Source organism: Taudactylus pleione, unplaced genomic scaffold, assembly GCF_031769625.1.
Source record: "Taudactylus pleione unplaced genomic scaffold, aTauple2 ptg001073l, whole genome shotgun sequence".
NCBI lineage: Eukaryota > Metazoa > Chordata > Amphibia > Anura > Myobatrachidae > Taudactylus > Taudactylus pleione.
This window is the reverse complement of record NW_028285474.1, coordinates 31,292-55,278: the sequence shown is the minus strand read 5'-3', so window position 1 is coordinate 55,278 and position 23,987 is coordinate 31,292. Positions and strand designations below refer to the sequence as shown.

Sequence of the window (23,987 nt, the reverse complement as noted above, 5' to 3'; positions counted from 1 at the left end):
CGAAGGAGTCTCATCTGCTGTCACTGGGTACACACATTGTCTAGTGTAGGGGTCCTCAAGGCACACTAACAGTCCAGGATTTAAGGATAGCCATTCTGGAGCACAGGTGTCTCAGTTATTTTGATTTAACCATCTGTGCTGAAGCATGGATGTCACTAAAACCACCTCTCTCTCTGTCTCTCTTCTCACCTGTCTCTATCCTCACCTCTCTCTCTCCCCATCTCGGTCTGTCTCTGACCATCTCTTCTCATCTGTCTTTGTCCTCACCTTTCTCTCCCCATCTCTGTCTGTCTCTCTCCTCACCTGTCTCTGACCACCTCTCTCTCACCTGTCTCTGTCTCTCTCCTCACCTGTCTCTGACCACCTCTCACCTGTCTCTGTCTCTCTCCTCACCTGTCTCTGACCACCTCTCTCTCACCTGTCTCTGACCACCTCCCTTCTCTCTCTCACCTGTCTCTGACCACCTCTCTCTCACCTGTCTCTCTCCTCACCTGTCTCTGACCACCTCTCTTTCACCTGTTTCTGTCTCCTCACCTGTCTCTGTCTCTCTCCTCCCCTGTCTCTGACCACCTCTCTCTCTGACCACCTCCCTGCTCTCTCTCACCTCCCTTCTCTCTCTCTCTCTCTCTCTCTCTCTCTCTCTCTCTCTCTCTCCCTCTCCCTCTCCCTCTCCCTCTCCCTCTCCCTCTCCCTCTCCCTCTCCCTCTCCCTCTCCCTCTCCCTCTCTCCCTCTCCCTCTCTCTCTGCTCCGTCTCTCTCTCTCTCTCCCATTGCTGGATAACCCAGTGACCATGTCCCCAGTATAAATCTCCATGTCCCCAGGTAATAAAATGCTAATGCTGTGAGCAGGAGAAGGGGTGTGAGCTGCCGGGGGCTGGCCGCCAGAGGGCGCCGGAGAGCAGCCCCCTCCCCCGGGAGCCGCAGTCCTGCAGTCGCACCCAGTCCGCTCTCAGCGCTGCTCACCTTGTGCTTGTGTCTCCCAGGGACCCCGGAGCTGCTGGAGATCCGCGGAGCGGAGCTGTCCTGGGGGCAGCATGAGGGGGAGCCTGCGGCTGCTGCTGATCATCACCGCCGTCCTGCCCCTGGTGGGGACCAACTCCTGGTGGTGAGTACTTGGGGATGGGGGCAAATAAGTCCGGGAGAAGGGGGCGGGGGGCAAAGGGTGTCTGGGCATAGATAGAGAAGCACAAATAATGGGATCGGGGGCTATAAATAAGGGGGGGGGGTATAATAATGGATGACTGGTACAAGGGTAAGTAGATTGTAAGCTCTGTGTACAAGGACAGATATTATATCACCTGGATACAGTCTATATATGACCCCTGACTGAGCATTATATATTTAACCCTTCAATCCTCTGTCTGACATACATGTAACATGTAATGTGACTTTCTGATCCATGTAATGTTTGTTGCAAACTTGCGTTCTGTAAGAATTGGGGCGCTGTTCCCCTGGCTCGGTAAGAATTGGGGCGCTGTTCCCCTGGCTCGGTAAAGAATTGGGGCGCTGTTCCCCTGGCTCAGTAAGAATTGGGGCGCTGTTCCCCTGGCTCGGTAAAGAATTGGGGCGCTGTTCCCCTGGCTTGGTAAAGAATTGGGGCGCTGTTCCCCTGGCTTGGTAAAGAATTGGGGCGCTGTTCCCATGGATCGGTAAAGAATTGGGGCGCTGTTCCCCTGGCTCGGTAAAGAATTGGGGCGCTGTTCCCTTGGATCGGTAAAGAATTGGGGCCCTGTTCCCTTGGATCGGTAAAGAATTGGGGCGCTGTTCCCTTGGATCGGTAAGAATTGGGGCGCTGTTCCCCTGGCTCGGTAAAGAATTGGGGTGCTGTTACCTTGGATCGGTAAAGAATTGGGGCGCTGTTCCCCTGGCTCGGTAAGAATTGGGGCACTGTTCCCCTGGCTCGGTAAGAATTGGGGCCCTGTTCCCCTGGCTCGGTAAGAATTGGGGCACTGTTCCCCTGGCTCGGTAAGAATTGGGGCACTTTAGACGGGGAGGTAACATCACTTCTCATCATACCCTGCTGTATAAATGCCCCAGCATTATAGTCTGCATTGGGCACGGTGCTACATTATAACAAACATACACAGCATATGGCACAGTGTCAGCCACCCATTCACCAAATAAATGGGTGTTATTACTGTATACACTAGTGATACGTAACCGTGTGTGGCTGAACTACATCTCTGATCATCTCCACATTACATGGTGGGAGTTGTAATTAGGCGGCAGTAAGATTGCTGAATGTTGCCCATGTTTGCGGTGTGTCTGTGGTTACAGCGGGTATCGCTTGGTGCCACCACTTCTGTGTAGTTACCACCTCTGTGCCCTTGCCGTTCTAGGTCGTTGGCCCTGAATCCGGTGCAGAGGCCTGAGATGTACATCATCGGTGCCCAGCCGCTGTGCAGTCAGCTGTCCGGCCTCTCCCCGGGCCAGAGGAAGCTTTGCCAACTTTACCAGGATCATATGGTATACATCGGCGAGGGAGCCAAGACTGGCATCAAGGAGTGCCAGCACCAGTTCAAGCAGAGGAGGTGGAACTGCAGCACCGTGGATAACGCGTCTGTTTTCGGCAGGGTCATGCAGATCGGTAAGGCTGAGACACGCCGCTCATTATTTTCCACTCTGAGTAAATCTGCTGCCGCGTTAATGTGATTTGCGCCCTGGCACATGGATGCACCGGCTCCAGTGTTGTAAACTAATAATGTTCCAACAAGGGACAACGTTTCTGGATATAATGACTAGATGCACTGTACTGAAGAGCTTGCAATCTAAACAGAATAGACAGGCACACCAGGAATACCAGCCTGGTTCATGGTGAATCAAAAGTTTATGGAAGATAGAAGCTGAGCTGTCAGTCTGCTATAAATGATTCTGTCATAACCATACTGCAGGTGACGTGTGTGCATTTTGCCTGGGAACCAGAACGCACATACTACATTGGAGAAGAGCCGCAAGCTATACGGAGAACACCTCCACAACCTGGTTTAATAACTGACTACTTGTGAAATCTCCTGCTATATTAGTTAGATTGTAAGCTCTTCAGTGCAGGACCTGAATGTATGTTTGTGACTCAGCACCTATTATTCTTTGTATTAAGGCAGCGGTCAGGGAACTTTTTTACTTTTTACCCCAAAATATATTTAGATACGCCGACGTTACCCCCTTGATTTGAAAGGAAGGAAATCATACAGTAGTGCCCCCGTAGTTATGCCCCCGTAGTTATGCCCCCATAGTTGTGCCCCTGTAGTAGTGCCCCTGTAGTAGTGCCCCCATATAATGCCCTTGTAGTAGTGCCCTCATATAGTGCCCCTGTAGTAGTGCCCCCATATAATGCCCCTGTAGTAGTGCCACCATATAATGCCCCTGTAGTGCCGCTTGTACAAAAAGAACCCCACTTACCTTAATCCCCGCTCCTGCATCCGCCGCCGTCCTGTCCTCCCGGCTGCTCCTCGGAGCTATGGGAGAGACGTCATAGTGCGCATAGAGATAGCCGGAAGCTGGAGTTCAGAAGAGAATTCCAGCCTCCGGCTAGCGCGGCGCTGCAGGGAAGGAGCCGGGCGCCCCCTGGTAATAACATCTCAGCAGGCGTCCGGCTTAGAGCCTCCCTGCGGCACAGCCGGGCATGCATATGAATCATTCTATGTTATATTATATTATAGAATGATGCATATGCATGCCCGGCTGTCTGTCCATTACCCCCAGGAATTTCATTTTTACCCCCATGTGGGGTAATTTACCTCTGTTCCCCGACCACTGTATTAAGGGGACACGTACATTGCATGGCACATTGTTGCAGAGATCAGGCAGGCGCATGCTGTATGAGTGTGTAGGGCTCTCCTATAGGATATACTTTGTGGGAAATAATGTAGGAAATGGAACTACTAGAAGCTGGGCGGTAAATGTCGCACTCCTCAGTCCCTGCCTGGAACTTCTTCTGCGGTTTTCCTGCTCAGAGCTTGTCTAACGCTCACTCCCGTACTAACCCGACCGCTCAGACAGTGAATTTGCCGGGTCAGTGGCCGATTTGGAGTTTGCCGCAATTACAACAGCATGGCGTGCCGCATGGAAAAAAAATGCGGCTGTTCGCTAAATTGTACGCAGCTGTGTGACCGCAGCCCATCGGCTTGTCATCCCCGTCAGTGCACACGCTCACCAGCCCTCTCGTTGGCGCGAGAGATCTGTCTGAAAGCAGGCGTAATTTGCGCACGCACAATTCTGCTTAGATCGCAAATCTCATTAAACTTTCCCCACGTGCCCCGTTACTACCAGGTTACCGCCACTTCAGCCAAGTGGAAAATGCGTCTGTTGCTAATGACTCTGACTAGACCGTAGGAGCGCGCTCAGTGCGAAAACACTTAAGATCCATCCGCAGGACGGACTTTTTTTCGGCTCCGCATGAGTTCCTATACCTGCTGTTCATTGTCCCTTAAAGTACTTCTCTTGTCTGTAAGCTGGATGGGACTGTGGATCTCTAGGTGTATGGCAAATGCACAGTGCAACTTCCCGTGTTCTCTATGCTGGCTGTAACTACCAATATCTGTTTTATTGTGTATCTTTCTCTGGGCCCTGGTGTGACACCGAGTGTCTGTGTGTATACTGGGCTCTGGGCCCTGGTGTGACACCGAGTGTCTGTGTGTATACTGGGCTCTGCGCCCTGGTGTGACACCGAGTGTCTGTGTGTATACTGGGCTCTGCGCCCTGGTGTGACACCGAGTGTCTGTGTGTATACTGGGCTCTGCGCCCTGGTGTGACACCGAGTGTCTGTGTGTATACTGGGCTCTGGGCCCTGGTGTGACACCGAGTGTCTGTGTGTATACTGGGCTCTGCGCCCTGGTGTGACACCGAGTGTCTGTGTGTACACTGGGCTCTGGGCCCTGGTGTGACACCGAGTGTCTGTGTGTACACTGGGCTCTGGGCCCTGGTGTGACACCGAGTGTCTGTGTGTATACTGTACCCTGGTATGACACCGAGTGTCTGTGTGTATACTGGGCTCTGGGCCCTGGTGTGACACCGAGTGTCTGTGTGTACACTGGGCTCTGCGCCCTGGTGTGACACCGAGTGTCTGTGTGTATACTGTACCCTGGTGTGACACCGAGTGTCTGTGTGTATACTGGGCTCTGGGCCCTGGTGTGACACCGAGTGTCTGTGTGTATACTGGGCTCTGCGCCCTGGTGTGACACCGAGTGTCTGTGTGTACACTGGGCTCTGGGCCCTGGTGTGACACCGAGTGTCTGTGTGTACACTGGGCTCTGGGCCCTGGTGTGACACCGAGTGTCTGTGTGTATACTGTACCCTGGTATGACACCGAGTGTCTGTGTGTATACTGGGCTCTGGGCCCTGGTGTGACACCGAGTGTCTGTGTGTACACTGGGCTCTAGGCCCTGGGGTGACACCGAGTGTCTGTGTGTATACTGGGCTCTGGGCCCTGGTGTGACACCGAGTGTCTGTGTGAACACTGGGCTCTGGGCCCTGGTGTGACACCGAGTGTCTGTGTGTATACTGGGCTCTGCGCCCTGGTGTGACACCGAGTGTCTGTGTGTATACTGGGCTCTGGGCCCTGGTGTGACACCGAGTGTCTGTGTGTATACTGGGCTCTGCGCCCTGGTGTGACACCGAGTGTCTGTGTGTATACTGGGCTCTGGGCCCTGGTGTGACACCGAGTGTCTGTGTGTATACTGGGCTCTGCGCCCTGGTGTGACACCGAGTGTCTGTGTGTATACTGGGCTCTGCGCCCTGGTGTGACACCGAGTGTCTGTGTGTACACTGGGCTCTGGGCCCTGGTGTGACACCGAGTGTCTGTGTGTATACTGTACCCTGGTGTGACACCGAGTGTCTGTGTGTATACTGGGCGCCAGTCTCCATAACTGTCTTTCTTACGCTATATGCAGATAGAAAGTGCACAGTAATACTGCCGTTGTTCTGTATGCTGGATGTAACACTCGCTATCTGTACCTATATTGTATGTATGGGAAATGGGACAGTGCAATATTCCCGCATTGTTATACTGTATGTACTGTAGTTCTCATTACAGCTATAGGTAACTGCACAGTCCCACTTCCCAGGTTCTGGAGGCTTAATGTAATTCTTAGTCGTTGTTTCTATAGCACCAGGTTATTCTGTTGCACTTTACAATTGTATAAAATAAGGAGTGATAATATAATGTACAATCTACTGTGATTGTAATGTAGCCAGATACTGGCGGCTTATCCGTACACTGCGTCGCGCACATAGATGGATGTATATACCCAGAGCCAGCCAAGTCCTTGGAAAGGAATTCAAGTGTCGTAAACTACTAATTAGAAATCTGCCTGTAAGAGATCAGCAAGTGCTGCCCTGGCCCAGAGACCGGCTAGTGATGGACATTAGCCGGAATTCTGACCTAGAAAGAACCTCTCGTGTTGGTGTAAGTATAATACGTACAGCGCCGTGTACAGTGTAAGAAGCCGTGATGGAGCGCCTGTGAGGCAGGGGAGCAGTGATGGAGCGCCTGAGAGGCCAGGGGAGCAGTGATGGAGCGCCTGTGGGGCAGGGGAGCAGTGATGGAGCGCCTGTGAGGCCAGGGGAGCAGTGATGGAGCGCCTGTGAGGCCAGGGGAGTAGTGATGGAGCGCCTGTGAGGCAGGGGAGCAGTGATGGAGCGCCTGAGAGGCCAGGGGAGCAGTGATGGAGCGCCTGTGGGGTAGGGGAGCAGTGATGGAGCGCCTGTGAGGCCAGGGGAGCAGTGATGGAGCGCCTGTGAGGCCAGGGGAGCAGTGATGGAGCGCCTGTGAGGCCAGGGGAGCAGTGATGGAGCTCCTGTGAGGCAGGGGAGCAGTGATGGAGCGCCTGTGAGGCCAGGGGAGCAGTGATGGAGCGCCTGTGGGGCAGGGGAGCAGTGATGGAGCGCCTGTGAGGCCAGAGGAGCAGTGATGGAGCGCCTGTGAGGCCAGGGGAGCAGTGATGGAGCGCCTGTGAGGCCGGGGAGCAGTTATGGAGCGCCTGTGGGGCAGGGGAGCAGTGATGGAGCGCCTGTAAGGCTACTGGGGGGAGGGTTAGGGTTAGCCACTGGAGGAGGGTTAGCCACTGGGGGGAGGGTTGGGGTTGGCTACTGGGGGAAGGGTTGGGGTTGGCTACTGGGGGGAGGGTTAGGGATAGCCACTGGGGGGAGGGTTAGGGATAGCCACTGGGGGGAGGGTTAGCCACTGGGGGGAGGGTTAGCCACTGGGGGGAGGGTTAGCCACTGGGGGGAGGGTTAGGGTTAGCCAATGGGGGGAGGGTTAGGGTTAGCCACTGGGGGAGGGTTAGCCACTGGGGGGAGGGTTAGGGATAGCCACTGGGGGGAGGGTTAGGGTTAGCCACTGTGTGTCGACCATTTGTCCCTGTCGACCATTTGTCTGTCTACCACCTGTTATTTAAACCTAGGGGCCACCTTGTACTTGTGAGTGATGGAGTTTGCACCCAGTTCATTTATTTTAACGATATTCAGAATAAATAGACATTTTTCTGCACTTATTATCAGCTCTGAGCAAATCATTAGAAACAATCTTCATAGATATTTCCTAAGCCAGAGTAAGTGCACACTGCCTGGGGAGCAGAGGGGCAGCAGTGCCTGGGGAGCAGATGGGCAGCAGTGCCAGGGTGAGTGCAGTTGCCTGGGGAGCAGAGGGGCAGCAGTGCCAGGGTGAGTGCACGTGCCTGGGGAGCAGAGGGGCAGCAGTGCCAGGGTGAGTGCACGTGCCTGGGGAGCAGAGAGGCAGCAGTGCCAGGGTGAGTGCCCGTGCCTGGGGAGCAGAGGGGCAGCAGTGCCAGGGTGAGTGCACGTGCCTGGGGGAGCACAGGGGCAGCAGTGCCAGGGTGAGTGCACGTGCCTGGGGAGCAGAGGGGCAGCAGTGCCAGGGTGAGTGCACGTGCCTGGGGAGCAGAGGGGCAGCAGTGCCAGGGTGAGTGCCAGTGCCTGGGGAGCAGAGGGGCAGCAGTGCCAGGGTGAGTGCATGCGCCTGGGGAGCAGAGGGGCAGCAGTGCCAGGGTGAGTGCACGTGCCTGGGGAGCAGAGGGGCAGCAGTGCCTGTGGAGCAGAGGAGCAGCAATGCCAGGGTGATTGCACGTGCCTGGGGAGCACAGGGGCAGCAGTGCCAGGGTGAGTGCACGTGCCCGGGGAGCACAGGGGCAGCAGTGCCAGGGTGAGTGCACGTGCCTGGGGAGCAGAGAGGCAGCAGTGCCAGGGTGAGTGCACGTGCCTGGGGAGCAGAGGGGCAGCAGTGCCATGGTGAGTGCCCGTGCCTGGGGAGCAGAGGGGCAGCAGTGCTTGGGGAGCAGAGGGGCAGCAGTGCCAGGGTGAGTGCACGTGCCCGGGGAGCAGAGGCAGCAGTGCCAGGGTGAGTGCACGTGCCCGGGGAGCAGAGGGGCAGCAGTGCCAGGGTGAGTGCACGTGCCCGGGGAGCAGAGGGGGCAGCAGGGTGAGTGCAGCTGCCTGGGAAGGGCGAGTTTATCCCGCCAGATGAAGCTTTCTAACCTGTCCGATAATAATATAATGTGCAGCGATGCTGGGTACATTACTACTCCCCTGTAATCCTGCATCTGTAACATGATAGAACTTATCCTATATTAGCCATATTGCACCAGTTAGGGGTGATAGTGAATCAGTATCATTATGTCAGAGTGACTAACTTGCGGCCAAGGTTATGGAGTGGGGGAGCCCTGATAAGGTCAGCAGAGAGTGGGGTACAGGATCAGAGGTCATATATGGAGTTGGGGAGCCCTGGCAGAGTGGGGTACAGGGTAAGAAGTGAGATATGTAGTGGGGGAGCCCTGGCAGAGAGTGGGGAACAGGGTCACATGTGCAGGTCCCCCTCTGCGCAGTTGCAGTGACTGTGGTGTATCATTATACTGCAGGCACCCCCTCTGCGCAGTTGCAGTGACTGTGGTGTATCATACTGCGGGCCCCTCTCTGCGCAGTTGCAGTGACTGTGGTGTATCATTATACTGCAGGCCCCCCTCTGCGCAGTTGCAGTGACTGTGGTGTATCATACTGCGGGCCCCTCTCTGCGCAGTTGCAATGACTGTGGTGTATCAAACTGTGGGCACCCCTCTGCGCAGTTGCAGTGACTGTGGTTTATCATTATACTGCGGGCCCCCCTCTGCGCAGTTGCAGTGACTGTGGTGTATCATTATACTGCGGGCTCCCCTCTGCGCAGTTGCAGTGACTGTGGTGTATCATTATACTGCGGGCTCCCCTCTGCGCAGTTGCAGTGACTGTGGTGTATCATTATACTGCAGGCCCCCCTCTTCGCAGTTGCAGTGACTGAGGTGTATCATTATACTGCGGGCTCCCCTCTGCGCAGTTGCAGTGACTGTGGTGTATCATTATACTGCGGGCTCCCCTCTGCGCAGTTGCAGTGACTGTGGTGTATCATTATACTGCGGGCCCCCCTCTTCGCAGTTGCAGTGACTGTGGTGTATCATACTGTGGGCACCCCTCTGCGCAGGTGCAGTGACTGAGGTGTATCATTATACTGCGGGCCCCCCTCTGCGCAGTTGCAGTGACTGTGGTGCAGTTTTGCTGGGGGGCTCTATATCCTGATTGAGTCGCGCATAATGTGAACGCAACTCTGGGCGCACAGTGCCAACACAGTGTGGATGGAATGTGCGAGTAAACGTGCGCCCAGAGTCCTACACGTATAGGCTATGGCAACGCCCTAATCTCCATTTGCCATACTAGTTGTCATTATCACCGGCCTTTACAACTACCCCACGCTGGGCGCAGGGTGACGCACTGCATTTGGTGCCCGCGATGCATACGCATAATACGGTGTAACCCTGGCTACACGCAGATTAAACTGTTCTCTCGCGTATGTTTATGGAAATGCCCATTTAGCGGCCGCAGAGAAACAGCTGAGATTTGTTACCATTCTGAATTGCGCACACGGTAGTAAAGATGCTTTTGCAGCCCAGGACGCAAGGGGAAAATCGCTGCGAGCGTCTGAGAATAAGACCCATTATCTGCGATGAGCTGCGTCGTTAGCTGACAGGGAGCTGGGTGTGATGAGTTGTAGGGATTGGGGGCAGCTCCAGCCCACCCCCCATCACTTGGGAGCTGGACCCTTTGATTTGAGGTGTGAGGACACATTGTTCCAGCTCCTTTTGAAATGCAGCCCTGGACGGGGAGATGTGTAGATCCGGGCTGGAATAAAGCAAAGGTGTTACAGGGACGGTATCCTCCCCACACATTCCTGATCCGCTGGTGGTAGGGGCCAGAGAGGGCGACCGCTGCCCCCATTAGTCCTTTACTCACTTTCCCTTCACATAGCCGACCGGTCACTGGAACAAATAATAGCTGGAAGTAATCTCCAGGTCTGTAAGTCACTGATCTATAATCCTGATTATTTCCACACAATCGGTAATTGGCGCAGCTAATTATCAGGGTGCTGGAACCGTGACTTGCTCATTATTCCATGGCCGGAGAGGCGAGATCCTTACAGGAGCCATGAGGATAAATCTGCCTCCTGAGCAATGCTAACCCCCCCACGCACCATGTTGGCCCCTCGGTGGGGAAAGTTGTTTCAGAGGTTGGAAAAAAATTTGAAATTAGTAATTGATGCATGGACTAACCTTGTGCCCACTCACTTATACCCACAGGCCAACATTCCCATAGCCCCATCGCCCCCTCCCCTATTACACCCAGAGGGGACATGTTATCTGCACCCTTAGGAGAACCCCTTATCTCTACAGCCCCCTCTGAATTCCTGCATGTTGTTATCTGTTGTCCACCTGCCCCAATCAAACACCCTGCACGGCCCCACCCAGATAACCTGGCACCAAGTATCTCACAGCTGCACTTCCAGCAGTGGCCACCTGAGGGGGGTAGACAGGTAGCCTGCAGCCCCCCCATATTGTAACCCCCCCACTATACAGCATAACGCCCCTCAGCCTGTGTCAGTATCACCGCACTCTCCCTGTGATATGTAACAAGCACTGATCTGTCATCACTCGTCTGATTATCAGCTTCCAGAAATGCGGAGGGGGTGGGGGGGGGGGGCAACTGATTGATATCTGCCCTGATCTACATACTTCACAATGTGCTCTCAGCCCTCCGCATAAGCTCATTGCAATACGCAGTTACCATGCTACTTACATGGCATTCACAACATGCTGGTACCTGTAGTTCCACAACTGACATTGATGTGCGGGATAGTTTATACCTTTCTTACTGGACATAAACATGACTTCAAATGTGTAGACAGGCTAGTCCATAAGAGGCAATAATGTTTGATGTGTGTGTATAATATAAATAAATAAATAAATAAATATATATATTATTTATCATAGTTATCTGTATGAATCGATTTCTCATTATCCCGTATAATTGGCTGATTTTATTCATTCCCATCGCTCTCTGCGCCAGTGGATCTTACAATCTTTAATTTCATTACGGGGCTTGTACAACCCCCGGGTGGTTCTTCATCCAAATTTCACACACATGCCATCCTGATCCTCAGCGCTACAGGGCAGCGCCACTACTCGCCGTGACCCCCGTGGAGTTTTAAATGCATTGACATGTGTCCATTGTTTAGCCCTACTTTAATTTCCCAAGGATTAGATTGCCAGCTCTCTGGGGTAGTCTCTTTGAGGCTTAGAGCAGCTAATAGGTAGCGTTGCTGGATGTGCCGGGTCTGAGGAGGTGCCATTGATATTCTCCCCCCACCCCCCTTCCTCACAGCTATGGGGATGGGACGCAACACAATGCATAGTCCAGTGACTTGGGGGGGAGATTTATCAAATCTTGGAGAGAGATAAAGTGGATGGAGATAAAAGTACCAACCAATCAGCTCCTAACTGTCGTTTTTCAAACACAGCCTGCGACGTGACCGTTAGAAGCTGATTGGTCGGTACTTTATCTCTCTCCAAGGTTTGATGCATCCCTTCCCGTGGAATTTTTAAGGAAGGATAATCTGCAGCTGATTATACTGTACTGACCTCTCTATAGACCTGTGGGACATCGCGGTGTTCTTGCTGCACATGGGCAGATACATATTCATCTAGCCTCAGAGGTGGATTGAGTTTTTAACCCTTTATTTCCCGATCATCTACAGTGATTAACATATAAACCAGGTGCATGAGATTTACAGATCGTGGTTACGTCTTTGCTTCGGAGACATTTATATACCAGGTTTAAGGATATTAAACTCAAAATATTAGTTTGGAAACGCAACTTTGCAGGAGCATTTTTATGTCTTACTCTTAGTCCCGATTTGGCGTTCCCCAGTTGATGATGTGGGAATGGGATTGTGTACGGGATTTCCGGCAACACTGTCCGAGCCGCCACTGAATTGCTCTTTTCCCCTCTCTCCGTATATGTAGAAGTCTATCCGGTCCTGATGGTCATGTTGTCATCGTCTTTTTCTTCTCCTCCACAGGAAGCAGAGAAGCCGCCTTCACGTACGCCATCAGCGCGGCGGGAGTGGTAAATGCCATCAGCCGCGCCTGCCGGGAGGGGGAGCTGTCCACTTGTGGTTGCAGCCGGACGCCTCGCCCCAAAGACCTACCCCGGGACTGGTTGTGGGGGGGCTGCGGGGACAACGTGGAGTACGGTTACCGGTTTGCCAAAGAGTTTGTGGACGCTCGAGAGAGGGAGAAAAATTACCCAAAAGGCTCAGAGGATCAGGCACGGGCATTGATGAACCTCCAGAACAACGAGGCGGGGCGCCGGGTAAGTAGAGGTTACGCCCACTTACCGTATCTGTACAATGTATGCCATATTCCTGGCTACCTGTGTTACAGGGTACAGAACACATATATGTCACATCTTCTCTTTTCTTGTTGTCATTTACTGCTTAAAGCCAGTGGCTTCAGTATGCAAAGGATGGAATCAGCATTTTCAGCAGGATGTTCATGGTGTGGTGAGCAACGCCAGACCCCGCAGTCTATGTAGGAATATAGACAAGGGCAGTGTCTGGCTATAACACACAGCTTACTAGAAATGCCTTACTTACTGGTTACATACATACATATGCAAATATATGTCACATCTCCCCTTTTCTTGTTGTCATTTACTGCTTAAAGCCAGTGGCTTCAGTATGCAAAGGAGGGAGTCAGCATTTTCAGCAGGATGTTCATGGTGTGGTGAGCAATGCCACTCCCCGCAGTATATGTAGGACTATAGACAAGGACAATGTCTGGCTATAACACACAGCTTACTAGAAACACCTTACTTGCTGGTTACATGCACATACATACATACATACAAATATATGTCGTCTCCCCCCCCCCCCCTTGGTAGGAGGTGGTGGGTTTCAGCTGTCAGCTAACAAACCATTTGTGCTGTGAAGGAATGTTCTAAGTACATGCAGCTGTCAGACAAGCACAAGGGCCCTCAGCCCATCTAACACCTTATAGAGAGAGTACTTAGTCTGCGTATAATATATTCCTGCATAAATGACATACTCTAATACATGGGCTTGGTATAAATCGGGACATTGGAAGACCGGTAATGAGAATGCATCTCGGCAAATAACAGACTTAATAATTGAATATTCTATTTTCTGTAGTTGAGTGCAGTTATGTGCTGTGACTAATGGCTAGTTTCTTCTGGGAGGGGGGGGGGTGGTCTTTTTAAAAGCAACATTGGTACAACACACCAATGTTACAATGAAAATACAGCTGATATCGTCCGTTACAAAGTTATTGTTGAAATGCAGAAAAAAGTAAATTTGAGGCCAAAAAGTTTTTTCAATGTCTGCGCAGAAGCATTTTTTTATTTTTCTAGGTATTTGCGTTTCTGGCGCACGTTTATAGGAGCGTTTTGATAAGTTTTCTCAATGGAAAAGATTGTTGCTGACGTGCGATTTGTGTCACCTCCATGCAACTTTAGATTCCAGCCAAACCTTGAACAAGACATCTTCCAGCAAGGGGCAGCCCTATCATTTTACACCCAATGTAATATATTTCAGCCCCCTAGCCTTGACTGTAACTCTGAGAGTCCACGGCAGACCCCTGGATTGAGTAAACAAGAGGTGAGACTGACGGCTGTGCAGGGCTCTTGTAGAGACAGTCTCCGGTCAGTAGAACTAAAGATGCCTGAAATGTTACTTTTTAGTTCCATTCACGGCCGGTCATTTACACGGCACAAATGCAGAAAACAGATTTTTTTTTTCTGCAATAATTACTTTAAGTACACGGGTGTCATTGCCACCAAATGTCTCGTAACTATGTCAGGAATCTCAACTCATTGGGAAGTGTCGGGACCTCTCTGGAGGTCAAAGCCCCCCCACACAGTCCCGGCTCCTTCACCTCTCCCCTTATTGGCCATAAAGCAGAATACAGCTATTAAAGAGTCTCACCTCGGGCCCTACGCCCCCACTCTCCCTGTAATCAAGTGGCTATAAACCTGCCTCTCGCCACCTCCCGCACAGCACAAATGTTGTCTCCCAGGGCAGATTGGTTGGGGAGGGGGCAAGGGGGTGTTTATTCTCACTCTCCCTGCTCTTGGCTTTATGGCCAGCATTTCTTTGTTTATGTCTTGTACTCTTGTTCTAGCACTTCCTCTCCTTTCAGCTGCCCCCCTCCCCCTGCCATTAACTCAGGACCCCCACTCACTTTACTAACCCCTGTTTGTCCTACCTGGGATCCTTTATGACCTCCTCTGTGTTTGACTTTCATAGACTTCTAAGGATCTCGCTGACATTTCCCGTGCCAGCCACAGTGGTTTTTGTTTTGTCTCAAGAGCTTGCCATCTAATGGTTTTCACTTTAATTATAGTTACTGGTTTCCCCGAGATCATACAGACGTCCAGTCTGAGTACTAGAGCTGATGTACTGGTTTCCCCGAGATCATACAGACGTCCAGTCTGAGTACTAGAGCTGATGTACTGGTTTCCCCGAGATCATACAGACCGTCCAGTCTGAGTACTAGAGCTGATGTACTGGTTTCCCCGAGATCATACAGACCGTCCAGTCTGAGTACTGGAGCTGATGTACTGGTTTCCCCGAGATCATACAGACATCCAGTCTGAGTACTAGAGCTGATGTACTGGTTTCCCCGAGATCATACAGACGTCCAGTCTGAGTACTAGAGCTGATGTACTGGTTTCCCCGAGATCATACAGACCGTCCAGTTTGAGTACTAGAGCTGATGTACTGGTTCCCCCGAGATCATACAGACCGTCCAGTCTGAGTACTGGAGCTGATGTACTGGTTTCCCCGAGATCATACAGACCGTCCAGTCTGAGTACTGGAGCTGATGTACTGGTTTCCCCGAGATCATACAGACCGTCCAGTCTGAGTACTAGAGCTGATGTACTGGTTTCCCCGAGATCATACAGACCGTCCAGTCTGAGTACTGGAGCTGATGTACTGGTTTCCCCGAGATCATACAGACCGTCCAGTCTGAGTACTGGAGCTGATGTACTGGTTTCCCCGAGATCATACAGACCGTCCAGTCTGAGTACTAGAGCTGATGTACTGGTTTCCCCGAGATCATACAGACCGTCCAGTCTGAGTACTGGAGCTGATGTACTGGTTTCCCCGAGATCATACAGACCGTCCAGTCTGAGTACTAGAGCTGATGTACTGGTTTCCCCGAGATCATACAGACGTCCAGTCTGAGTACTAGAGCTGATGTACTGGTTTCCCCGAGATCATACAGACCGTCCAGTCTGAGTACTGGAGCTGATGTACTGGTTTCCCCGAGATCATACAGACCGTCCAGTCTGAGTACTAGAGCTGATGTACTGGTTTCCCCGAGATCATACAGACCGTCCAGTCTGAGTACTGGAGCTGATGTACTGGTTTCCCCGAGATCATACAGACAGTCCAGTCTGAGTACTAGAGCTGATGTACTGGTTTCCCCGAGATCATACAGACCGTCCAGTCTGAGTACTGGAGCTGATGTACTGGTTTCCCCGAGATCATACAGACCGTCCAGTCTGAGTACTAGCGCTGATGTACTGGTTTCCCCTAGATCATACAGACCGTCCAGTCTGAGTACTAGCGCTGATGTACTGGTTTTGTGTATTTTTCATGATTTGTGTACAATGGTGAAATAATGAAGTAACAATCGGTATAGTTTAACCTCTGAAATGTATCATTATGGTGTATTTCATGGGATTTGGTGACTTTTGCTGGTAAAATTCACCTGAAGTGTTTAGGAAAAATAATATTTCTGGATAGAAATTGTAAAAAAAAAAATATTTCCCTGAAATCCTCTGTTTCTGCAGGTCCATAGAGCGCCATGTCTATAACCTGTACCGTAGTAGCAAAGCTCGCGATGCGCAGCGTCAATAGGGGCCTGATTGACAGACAATCGCGGCTGCGGGAATACGCAAATGCTAATTTTTTTATTGTATTTATACAGCGCTCACATATTCCGCAGCGCTTTACTCTCAGCCTTCCCGTTATGCGATGGGGCGTACGAGCCGTGAGACGCCCACTTTCAGGCTGCGCGGTCTCCGCATTTGCGGGTGGAGATTGTAAACACGCCAACCTCAACGCAACATCGGTTGCACCACCGACCATTTGCGGTAGCTGAGGGTTTACTCTAGCTTCTTTCTTCTAATCCAACTAAACATGGCCTCTGTAGCATTGGATTTGCGATGGCGACACGCCCATTTTTGCGATCATTTTAGGTCCCCATTCCGGTCTCCACCCTGAAATGCACAGAGAAAGCAAAACCCCCTTCTCTAGTTTAGCGATGCTGTACGCAATTGTGAACGGCATGGCGCACTTTGGTTGGCGTGTGTGCAGTAACGGTTATCTAGACTATTCACGCCTGCGCAGCCGCAAAACATTGTCCAGCTGCATAAATATTGGCACCGCGCCCGTCTCTGAATAAGGCCCCAGCTCTGCAGAGCGAGATTCCACCATTTTGTGCAGGATCAGATCATTGCCGCAGGACAAAGCGGTATTAAAGGAGCGTTTTGGGGGGTGACGCTGCCATTTTCACTTGGCAAAAGGACTTGAAATTGGGTCTCATCCTATACTTTTAATGAGGCACATTCTGCACCCCCCCCAGCTGCAATGCCTCATGGTGACTGCAACCAGGTGCAGGAGTGTGCCTCATACAAACGGGGCCGTGTGCAATCGCCATGCGGCCCCCCCGTGCACTGCCACATACCCAGTGAAGATCCTGGCATGGTGCCAGTCTAATGTGCAAGGAAAATGGCGCCATATTTCCGGTGATCACTTCAGCGGAGGCTGCCAGGTAACTATACACAGTGGGCGCAGGGTGAGTACCCCTGAATTCGATCACGCCGTGAAATACTTTGCTGCTTTATCATTTGCATACTAGTATTAATAACACAGACCGGGATTTGTGGCGTCGTTCTCCGATTGGCCGTTCCGGGTAACTATTAGTATTTCCTGTCAGTCCGTAGAGCCCCTTTGTTAGACACCTGTGATAAATGCGTCCAGTCCCCAGGTGAGGGGGCTCCCCAGGCAGCTGGTGTTATACACACATTGCAGACTGACCCCAGGCTGGACTCCCTGCCTCCCCTCCTGATCTGAGACCCCCTGCGGGAGCCCTAATTGCTGATCTTCTACATGAGGAAGTGAAGCCTTTAATATGGAAATACTGAGGAGTCTCTTTGAACAGACAGTAAAAAAGATTCTAAGAATCTGCATTTCCTTCTTTTTTATTTTATTTTTCCTTCTACAAATATTCTGCATTGTTGTAGCTGTTATAGAATACGCAGGGACTTATTACCTCGCGCCTGTTTTTATTACCCCGTACGCTGGAGGTCATGTACGAAGTGCACACACACCGCCTGATCCTTAGCGGAGGGCAAAGCGAAAATCCATGGAGCACTGCAGGGGGCAGATGTGACATGTCCAGAGATTTAGCTTTGCATGGGGGGGGGGGGGGTTGTTCTACCTCCAACCTAAGTTTCAGTGTAACAATAAATCTGCCCAGCACCTGTGGGCTACATGCAGAAGCATCTAGTATTTACCCTGCGTGCAAACCTAATACATTTATGTGCCCCCCTTACAGTGTAGCGTGGTTTGTCTAGGTGCACAGGTCAGAGAGGTACGAGGTGCCCATATTTACGCAATTGGGCGATTGTTGGTAAACTGCGCATGCGTCAAGTTACGTTACGGTAGTCACTCTTAGCAGCTGTTTACTCGCAGTGTGACTGACGGTGAGGGAGCGTTTGGGGGGAGGTAACGAGGAGTGTCGGGAAAAAATTACGTCGATCCGTCGGGGAATTTGGGAAATTATTCTGTTAGAAATCCCAGATTTGTCCATCTCGATCATATTTTGGTCAGGGAATTTCGATAATCCATTGCTGATATGGGGGGGGGCTTTAAATCTAATTATTGTTAGTTGCACAGGTGAGCAGAATGACCTCCGTCCTCCCAATTCCCCTTCCCCTCAGTGTGAAAGATGGTTATTGGGAGTGCATGGGGAAAATGAAGAGATGGAGGAATAGGGGGGGGGGGGGGGTGTGCAGTTGAGGGAGAGAAGTTTACGTGGAATTGAGGGGGGAGAGGGGATGGATTGAAGCTGGGTTAGAGACTGGGAGGTTGCAGTAGCCAATGTAGGAGATGATGAGAGCCTTGGTGAGAGAGGGACCATATCATGGAGGTGGAGTTTGCAGGACTTTGAGGGTGATAAAGGCAGAGGACGCAAGGGACAGGTCAGCGTGGTCATACGGTGAGAGGGGAACAGATTTTGGAGAGGGAATAGATGATGATGAGCTCAGTTTTGGACATGTTGAGATTTGTTTAACATCAGAACATCCGTGATGAGATGGCAGAGAGACAATTGGACCCACTCGGGGAGAGGAGCTGTAGATTTGGGTGTTGTCGGCATAGAGGTGCTAGTGGAGGCCGAAGTAGTTGTTCTCCAAGAGAGAAGAGCGGGGGATGGTGCCTTGAGAGACACCAACGGGTAGAAGGATGAGCTCATGGACACCTAGCTGAAGCAGTAAGAAGAGGTCCAGGGGACAACGTGTTTTGGAGGCCGATGGAGTTAAGGGGGAGCAGGAGAAAAGGGAGGTCAGTAGTGCTGACTGTGACAGGGAGATTGTAGAGGGTGAGTGCGGAGAAGTGACCCTTTTGCCGCCCTAACAATAGATTGTAGTGCTCATATGGTCCTTACATGTGTTCTATAACATGACAAAGAGAGGACTTAGGGCCTGATTCAGACCTGGACGCAAGCGCTGAGCGCTCACAACTGGGTCGATGGTGGCCCAGAGCACATGTGCACGATGGAGCGGGCTCCGTCGAGCACATGCGCGAGACCCGGATAGCGAAGGGCGAGCCGTCGCTCCGGGTCTTGCACCAAAGGGGGCATGCCGGGGGGGGGGTGGCTGCCCAGACGGAGGCGTTCCCATGAGAACGCCTACCGTCTGGGGGCGGCCCCACTGACATCACAAGTGATGTCAGTGGGAGAAATTTCGGCTCTGTTTTGAGCCGAAAGCTCTCTGGGGCTTGCAGCAATGAGACCCTACCACAAGGGTCTCGTCGCAAGCCCGATGGTCGCAATGGTTTTGACCATCGCGACCATCTTCCTGACCGCTCGCTTCCTGACCGGCCTCCTGGCCGCTCGCATGGTCACCCACAGCTATGCGAGCGGCCAGGAGGCCGTTCTAAAAAAAAAAAAAAAAAAAAAAAGCGAGCGCTCTGTCAGAGCGACCGGCTCTGAATCAGGGCCTTAATTTTAAGTGTCACAATTTTACATTGTGTGTTTTCATTCACACTGCTTTATGTGCATGTGTTAATGCACCCCCAACCTTTATGATTCTCCTAGATGGAGCAACAGGTATCGATTCCTCGTTTGGCTCAATACGGTTGTCATAATCTGAAGGTGCACAGGGAGACTTACGCGGCACCATAGCACCACCTGCAGGCTGTAACCTGACACTACACACCAGAAATACCGCTCTCACTTGCGTTTCGCTGTTTGTACAATAACCTATGAATACTTCACCCTCCAGCATCTGTTAGGTGTCATTATTAGAGCGAAGCCCCTCATTGTTATTTTGCCCCTTTTCCCCACTTCTGCTGACATTTTCCTCCTCTTCTCTCCTAGGCTGTGTACAAATTGGCTGACGTCGCCTGCAAGTGTCACGGGGTGTCCGGTTCCTGTAGCCTGAAGACCTGCTGGCTGCAACTGGCCGACTTCCGCAAAGTGGGAGAGTACCTGAAGGAAAAGTACGACAGCGCGGCCGCCATGAGGCTCAACCGCCGTAGCAAACTGGAACAGGTGAACCAGCGATTTAACGCTCCCACCGCCGAGGACCTGGTGTACCTGGACACCAGCCCGGACTACTGTCTGCGCAACGAGACCACGGGGTCGCTGGGGACGCAGGGTCGGCTCTGCAACAAGACCTCGGAGGGCATGGACGGATGTGAGCTGATGTGCTGCGGGCGGGGTTACGACCAGTTCAAGACGGTGCAGGTGGAACGCTGTCACTGCAAGTTCCATTGGTGCTGCTTTGTCAAGTGCAAAAAATGTACGGAGATCGTGGACCAGTTTGTGTGCAAGTAAGGCGGCCTCTCCCAGAGTCCTCTGCTCGCCTTTTCACTGTTTCTCCACCCCTTCACCGTGCACCCGGCGCCCCGGCTTCCCCGACAGCAAGAAGGCGGGAAGCAAATAAAATATAATGTATAGGATATAAAATTTAAATATATATATGTAGATATATATTTTTATATGTGTATAAAGGAAAGAAACTACAAGAATTCGCAGCACGTGATGGGGCGAGCGATCCGTGGACGACTTATTCATTTAAGTGATCCCTACTGTCCACGACGAGCCATTTTGGAGAAGGTGAAATCTTTCGACGAACGACTGGGCTGGCACTGGGTGACGTCAGGGCAGCCATGTTTGAACCTCCTTTTGCCAGCACTTTGCCCTGGGATGCAAAACACGTTCAGGACTTGTGGATCAGATTACGGGACGGTATACCTGCGGGAGTTCCCGCCAGAGCAGTGTTGCTGGGACTGAAAGACTTGAGTAGCCGCAGCGGATTTTCTGCTCACTGAACGGATTGGCTGACGGGATTTCAGGATTGCCTCTCAATCTCAGCACATTTTGTTACCCTGCCACTGAGTAACCTGACGCTTTCACTGTGGAAGGGGCACCAGACTGATGCACTGTATAGTGATTAGGAGTTATTCATGCCCTTTGCGACTGGCAACGCTGCATTATATATCATTCATGAGTATTCCGGTGTTAAAGTGAGAAGATAAACCATCATGACTTGTACTCGCGGGGTACGCAGCTTGTGGCGCATTGGGTGGGGCTTGTGCGCTGGAAGGTGACAGCTGTGTAATCGGGCCTCAGAGTAGGGATCACTATGAGAAGCCCCCAGCCTATAATGTACAGGGTCTGAACGCAGCTTGTTTTATTTTCGGGTCATCCTGCAAGCCGCGAGCCTAGAACGCAGAGCCGGGCAAATATCACACTGCCCAAGACTACGAGCTCTTATTGGAGCTGTCCACTGTTTGATGGCCCCACTCTGTCAGAAGTATCTTCTCCCCCATTAGTGCTTTGTTGGGGGGGGGGGGGGGAGCCCTGGACCTCATACAGTTACTGAGATCCCAGGAGGTGAAGCAAAGTGCTTCTAATGCTGGAGCTGGGTGGCCGGCCCTAGCTTTGTGTGTTGTAGAGTGTAACTAATAGACACACATTCGGCCGGAGAAGACTTGGAGGGACCCCAAAAGAAAAGCACTTTGCTCCACCTCCTGCAATCGGATTACAGTGCGCACCCCAGCAATGCACTTATGGGTGCGCGGGAGGGCACTACGGAAAATAGGGGGTCAGCCAATAGATTGTGCGGTTATATGTTATTCACCATCTCTCTGTAACTATACATATGAGAAGTACATCTTAATATATTTTGTAGTCTCATCTCAAACGAAAATAATTCCAAATACAACAGCGCCCCCTAGTGGGCAGCATCTCGTAAAAGAAAAACCTATAACACCTGGTTGAATCTGCACAACGCATTACATATTTCTATAGAATTTGCTTTCTGTGATGTGTATTTTTTTTTTTGCTAAGGACCCAATTCCTTGAACCCTGCAGAATTTCTCTGTGACATAACTTAAATCAGGGTAATCCTGGTCCCTTGGGAACAGTCATAATTGTGATTTGGGTTTCGGCAAAGAAATTGCTCCGCCTAGTGTGCAATAGCTGTAACTACATAGGCCCAAATTTATCACCATGCAGAACTCTCAAGATTAACGGGGGACATTCAGTGCTGTTTTACATTGCAGCAAAGCGTGTTCTGCGAGGGGACGCCCTGGAGAAAGTAGCGGGGCGCACACCATTAACTGCTGGACCAGGCATGGCAGGTTTTTTATTACCCCCCCCTCCCCCCAAAGCGGTGCAAGGGTTAATTTCACCTGACTATTTGCAATTATTTTCTGATTTGTAAGCTTATTTATTTTCAGAAGGGTTTTTTTTATTTTGTTTATATATATATGTTTTTATTTCCTAATTTTATTCAGGTTCAGGAGATGAATTCTGATATCACCAGCGAGCATGTAAATATTTGGGTGCCTCCTACCTCCACCTTCGGTCTCCTCTGGGACGCTATCGGAGCCACAGTGGGTGATCAGGAGGGTGGAGAGAAAACCTCAGTTCTGTATAGATCAATTCTTCGCTTTGTACGTTTGAGAAAACTGTATCTTTAAAAAAAAATTGAAGACCACAAACGTCTGGCGTAGTTGTGTCCTCTTGTGCGCCGATTACCGATTTCCTATCTCTGTTCACTGACAGCGAACAAAACGACTATGAAGTGCGTTGGCCTCATTTATCAACGAGTTTTATCATACGCAACGTTGCTCCCAACTGTCATGTTTCAAACAGATGATAGGAGCTGATTGGCTGGAGCAACATTAACATACACAATGAGGTGTAAAGCTTGTGGAGTATGATGAAACTTGTGGATACATGGGCCCCTATGAGAGAATGTGAGATATACGGTAGCTATTGGCTGTAGGCACAAGCTAATTAATGTCATGCATCATTGCAGAGTATCACTCAGCTCTGCAGGACAGAGGAAATACTTGAAGGCCAGGGGTAGAGGGCCTGATTCTGATCCGCTCGCAAGCAGGTCGATGGTGCCCAAGTGCGCAAGCGCACAATGGAGGCGGCTCCGTCGTGCGCATGCCAAACCGTTGTTAAGGGTCTCGCACCAAAGGGGGCGTGCTGTCGATGGTGATTGACAGCATGCCCCCTTTGGTGGGTGTGCCGGGGGCGTGGCTGCCAGACGGAGGCGTTCCCATGGGAACGCCTACCGTGTGGGTCCGGCCCCCACTGACATCAACAGTGACGTCAGTGGGAGTGATTTTGGCTCTGGTAGAGCCAAAAGCACTCCTGGGCTTGCGGCAGCGAGACCCTACCGCAGGGTCTTGTCGCAAGCCCGATGGTCGCGATGGTCTTGACCATCGCCACCATCATTTTGGCCGCTTGCTATAGCTGTGGGTGATCACCCACAGCTATGCAAGCAGCCAGGGGGCCGCTCCAAAAAGGAGGAGGGACGGCCCTGATTCAGAGCGAGCGCCCTGTCAGAGCGTCCGGCTCTGAATCAGGGCCAGAGTTCCCTCAAGGTTTGGAAAACTTTACACGTCAAGTTGAGTTTACCGATCGCTGTTTTTCTGTGGAGGGGGCACACACATGGCTACTGATGGCAAAGTATCAATGTTTATGTGCCACTGATGCCAACGTCCCATCCAAAGGTGGTAACAGAGCTTTAAATAAATCCGCTCCTTCCCCACCCACATGAGGTGTGAATAGTGAGTGAAGCGGATTATGTAGCATCCTGTGATCTGACATAGAGCAGCGGTTCCCAAATGCCACAGTTTATACCTGACCAGCTCTGACGGGAGGGCACCACACCCCTGGCTATATGCTGGCCTATGAATTGCTCTGATGACTGGAGCAGGTTCAGCACAAGACGGGTATCAGGTAAGAGGTGAGGAGCTGAACACGTACGGGAATAAGAGGCGGCTTTGTACGCACACACTGTAGCCCACCAGCTGCCGCTCACAATGGCGCTGACTGATA

The 23,987-nt window shown here is 51.6% G+C and overlaps 1 protein-coding gene across 3 annotated transcripts in view; it reads left to right on the top strand.

The window, feature by feature from the left end:
- Window positions 1-22,622, top strand: part of WNT5B (Wnt family member 5B) — a 145,496-nt gene extending 122,874 nt beyond the window's left edge. For 2 of the 3 annotated variants that reach the window (XM_088461570.1, XM_088461571.1), the window contains exons 2-5: window positions 984-1,105; window positions 2,340-2,587; window positions 12,392-12,684; window positions 20,001-22,622. In XM_088461570.1, coding sequence (XP_088317696.1) covers window positions 984-1,105; window positions 2,340-2,587; window positions 12,392-12,684; window positions 20,001-20,459 — 1,122 coding nt within the window. In that variant the 3' untranslated portion in view covers window positions 20,460-22,622. Of the gene's footprint in view, window positions 1-782; window positions 823-983; window positions 1,106-2,339; window positions 2,588-12,391; window positions 12,685-20,000 lie in introns of those variants that run through there. The other variant, XM_088461572.1, reaches the window with a different exon arrangement.
- Window positions 22,623-23,987: the final 1,365 nt, after the last annotated feature.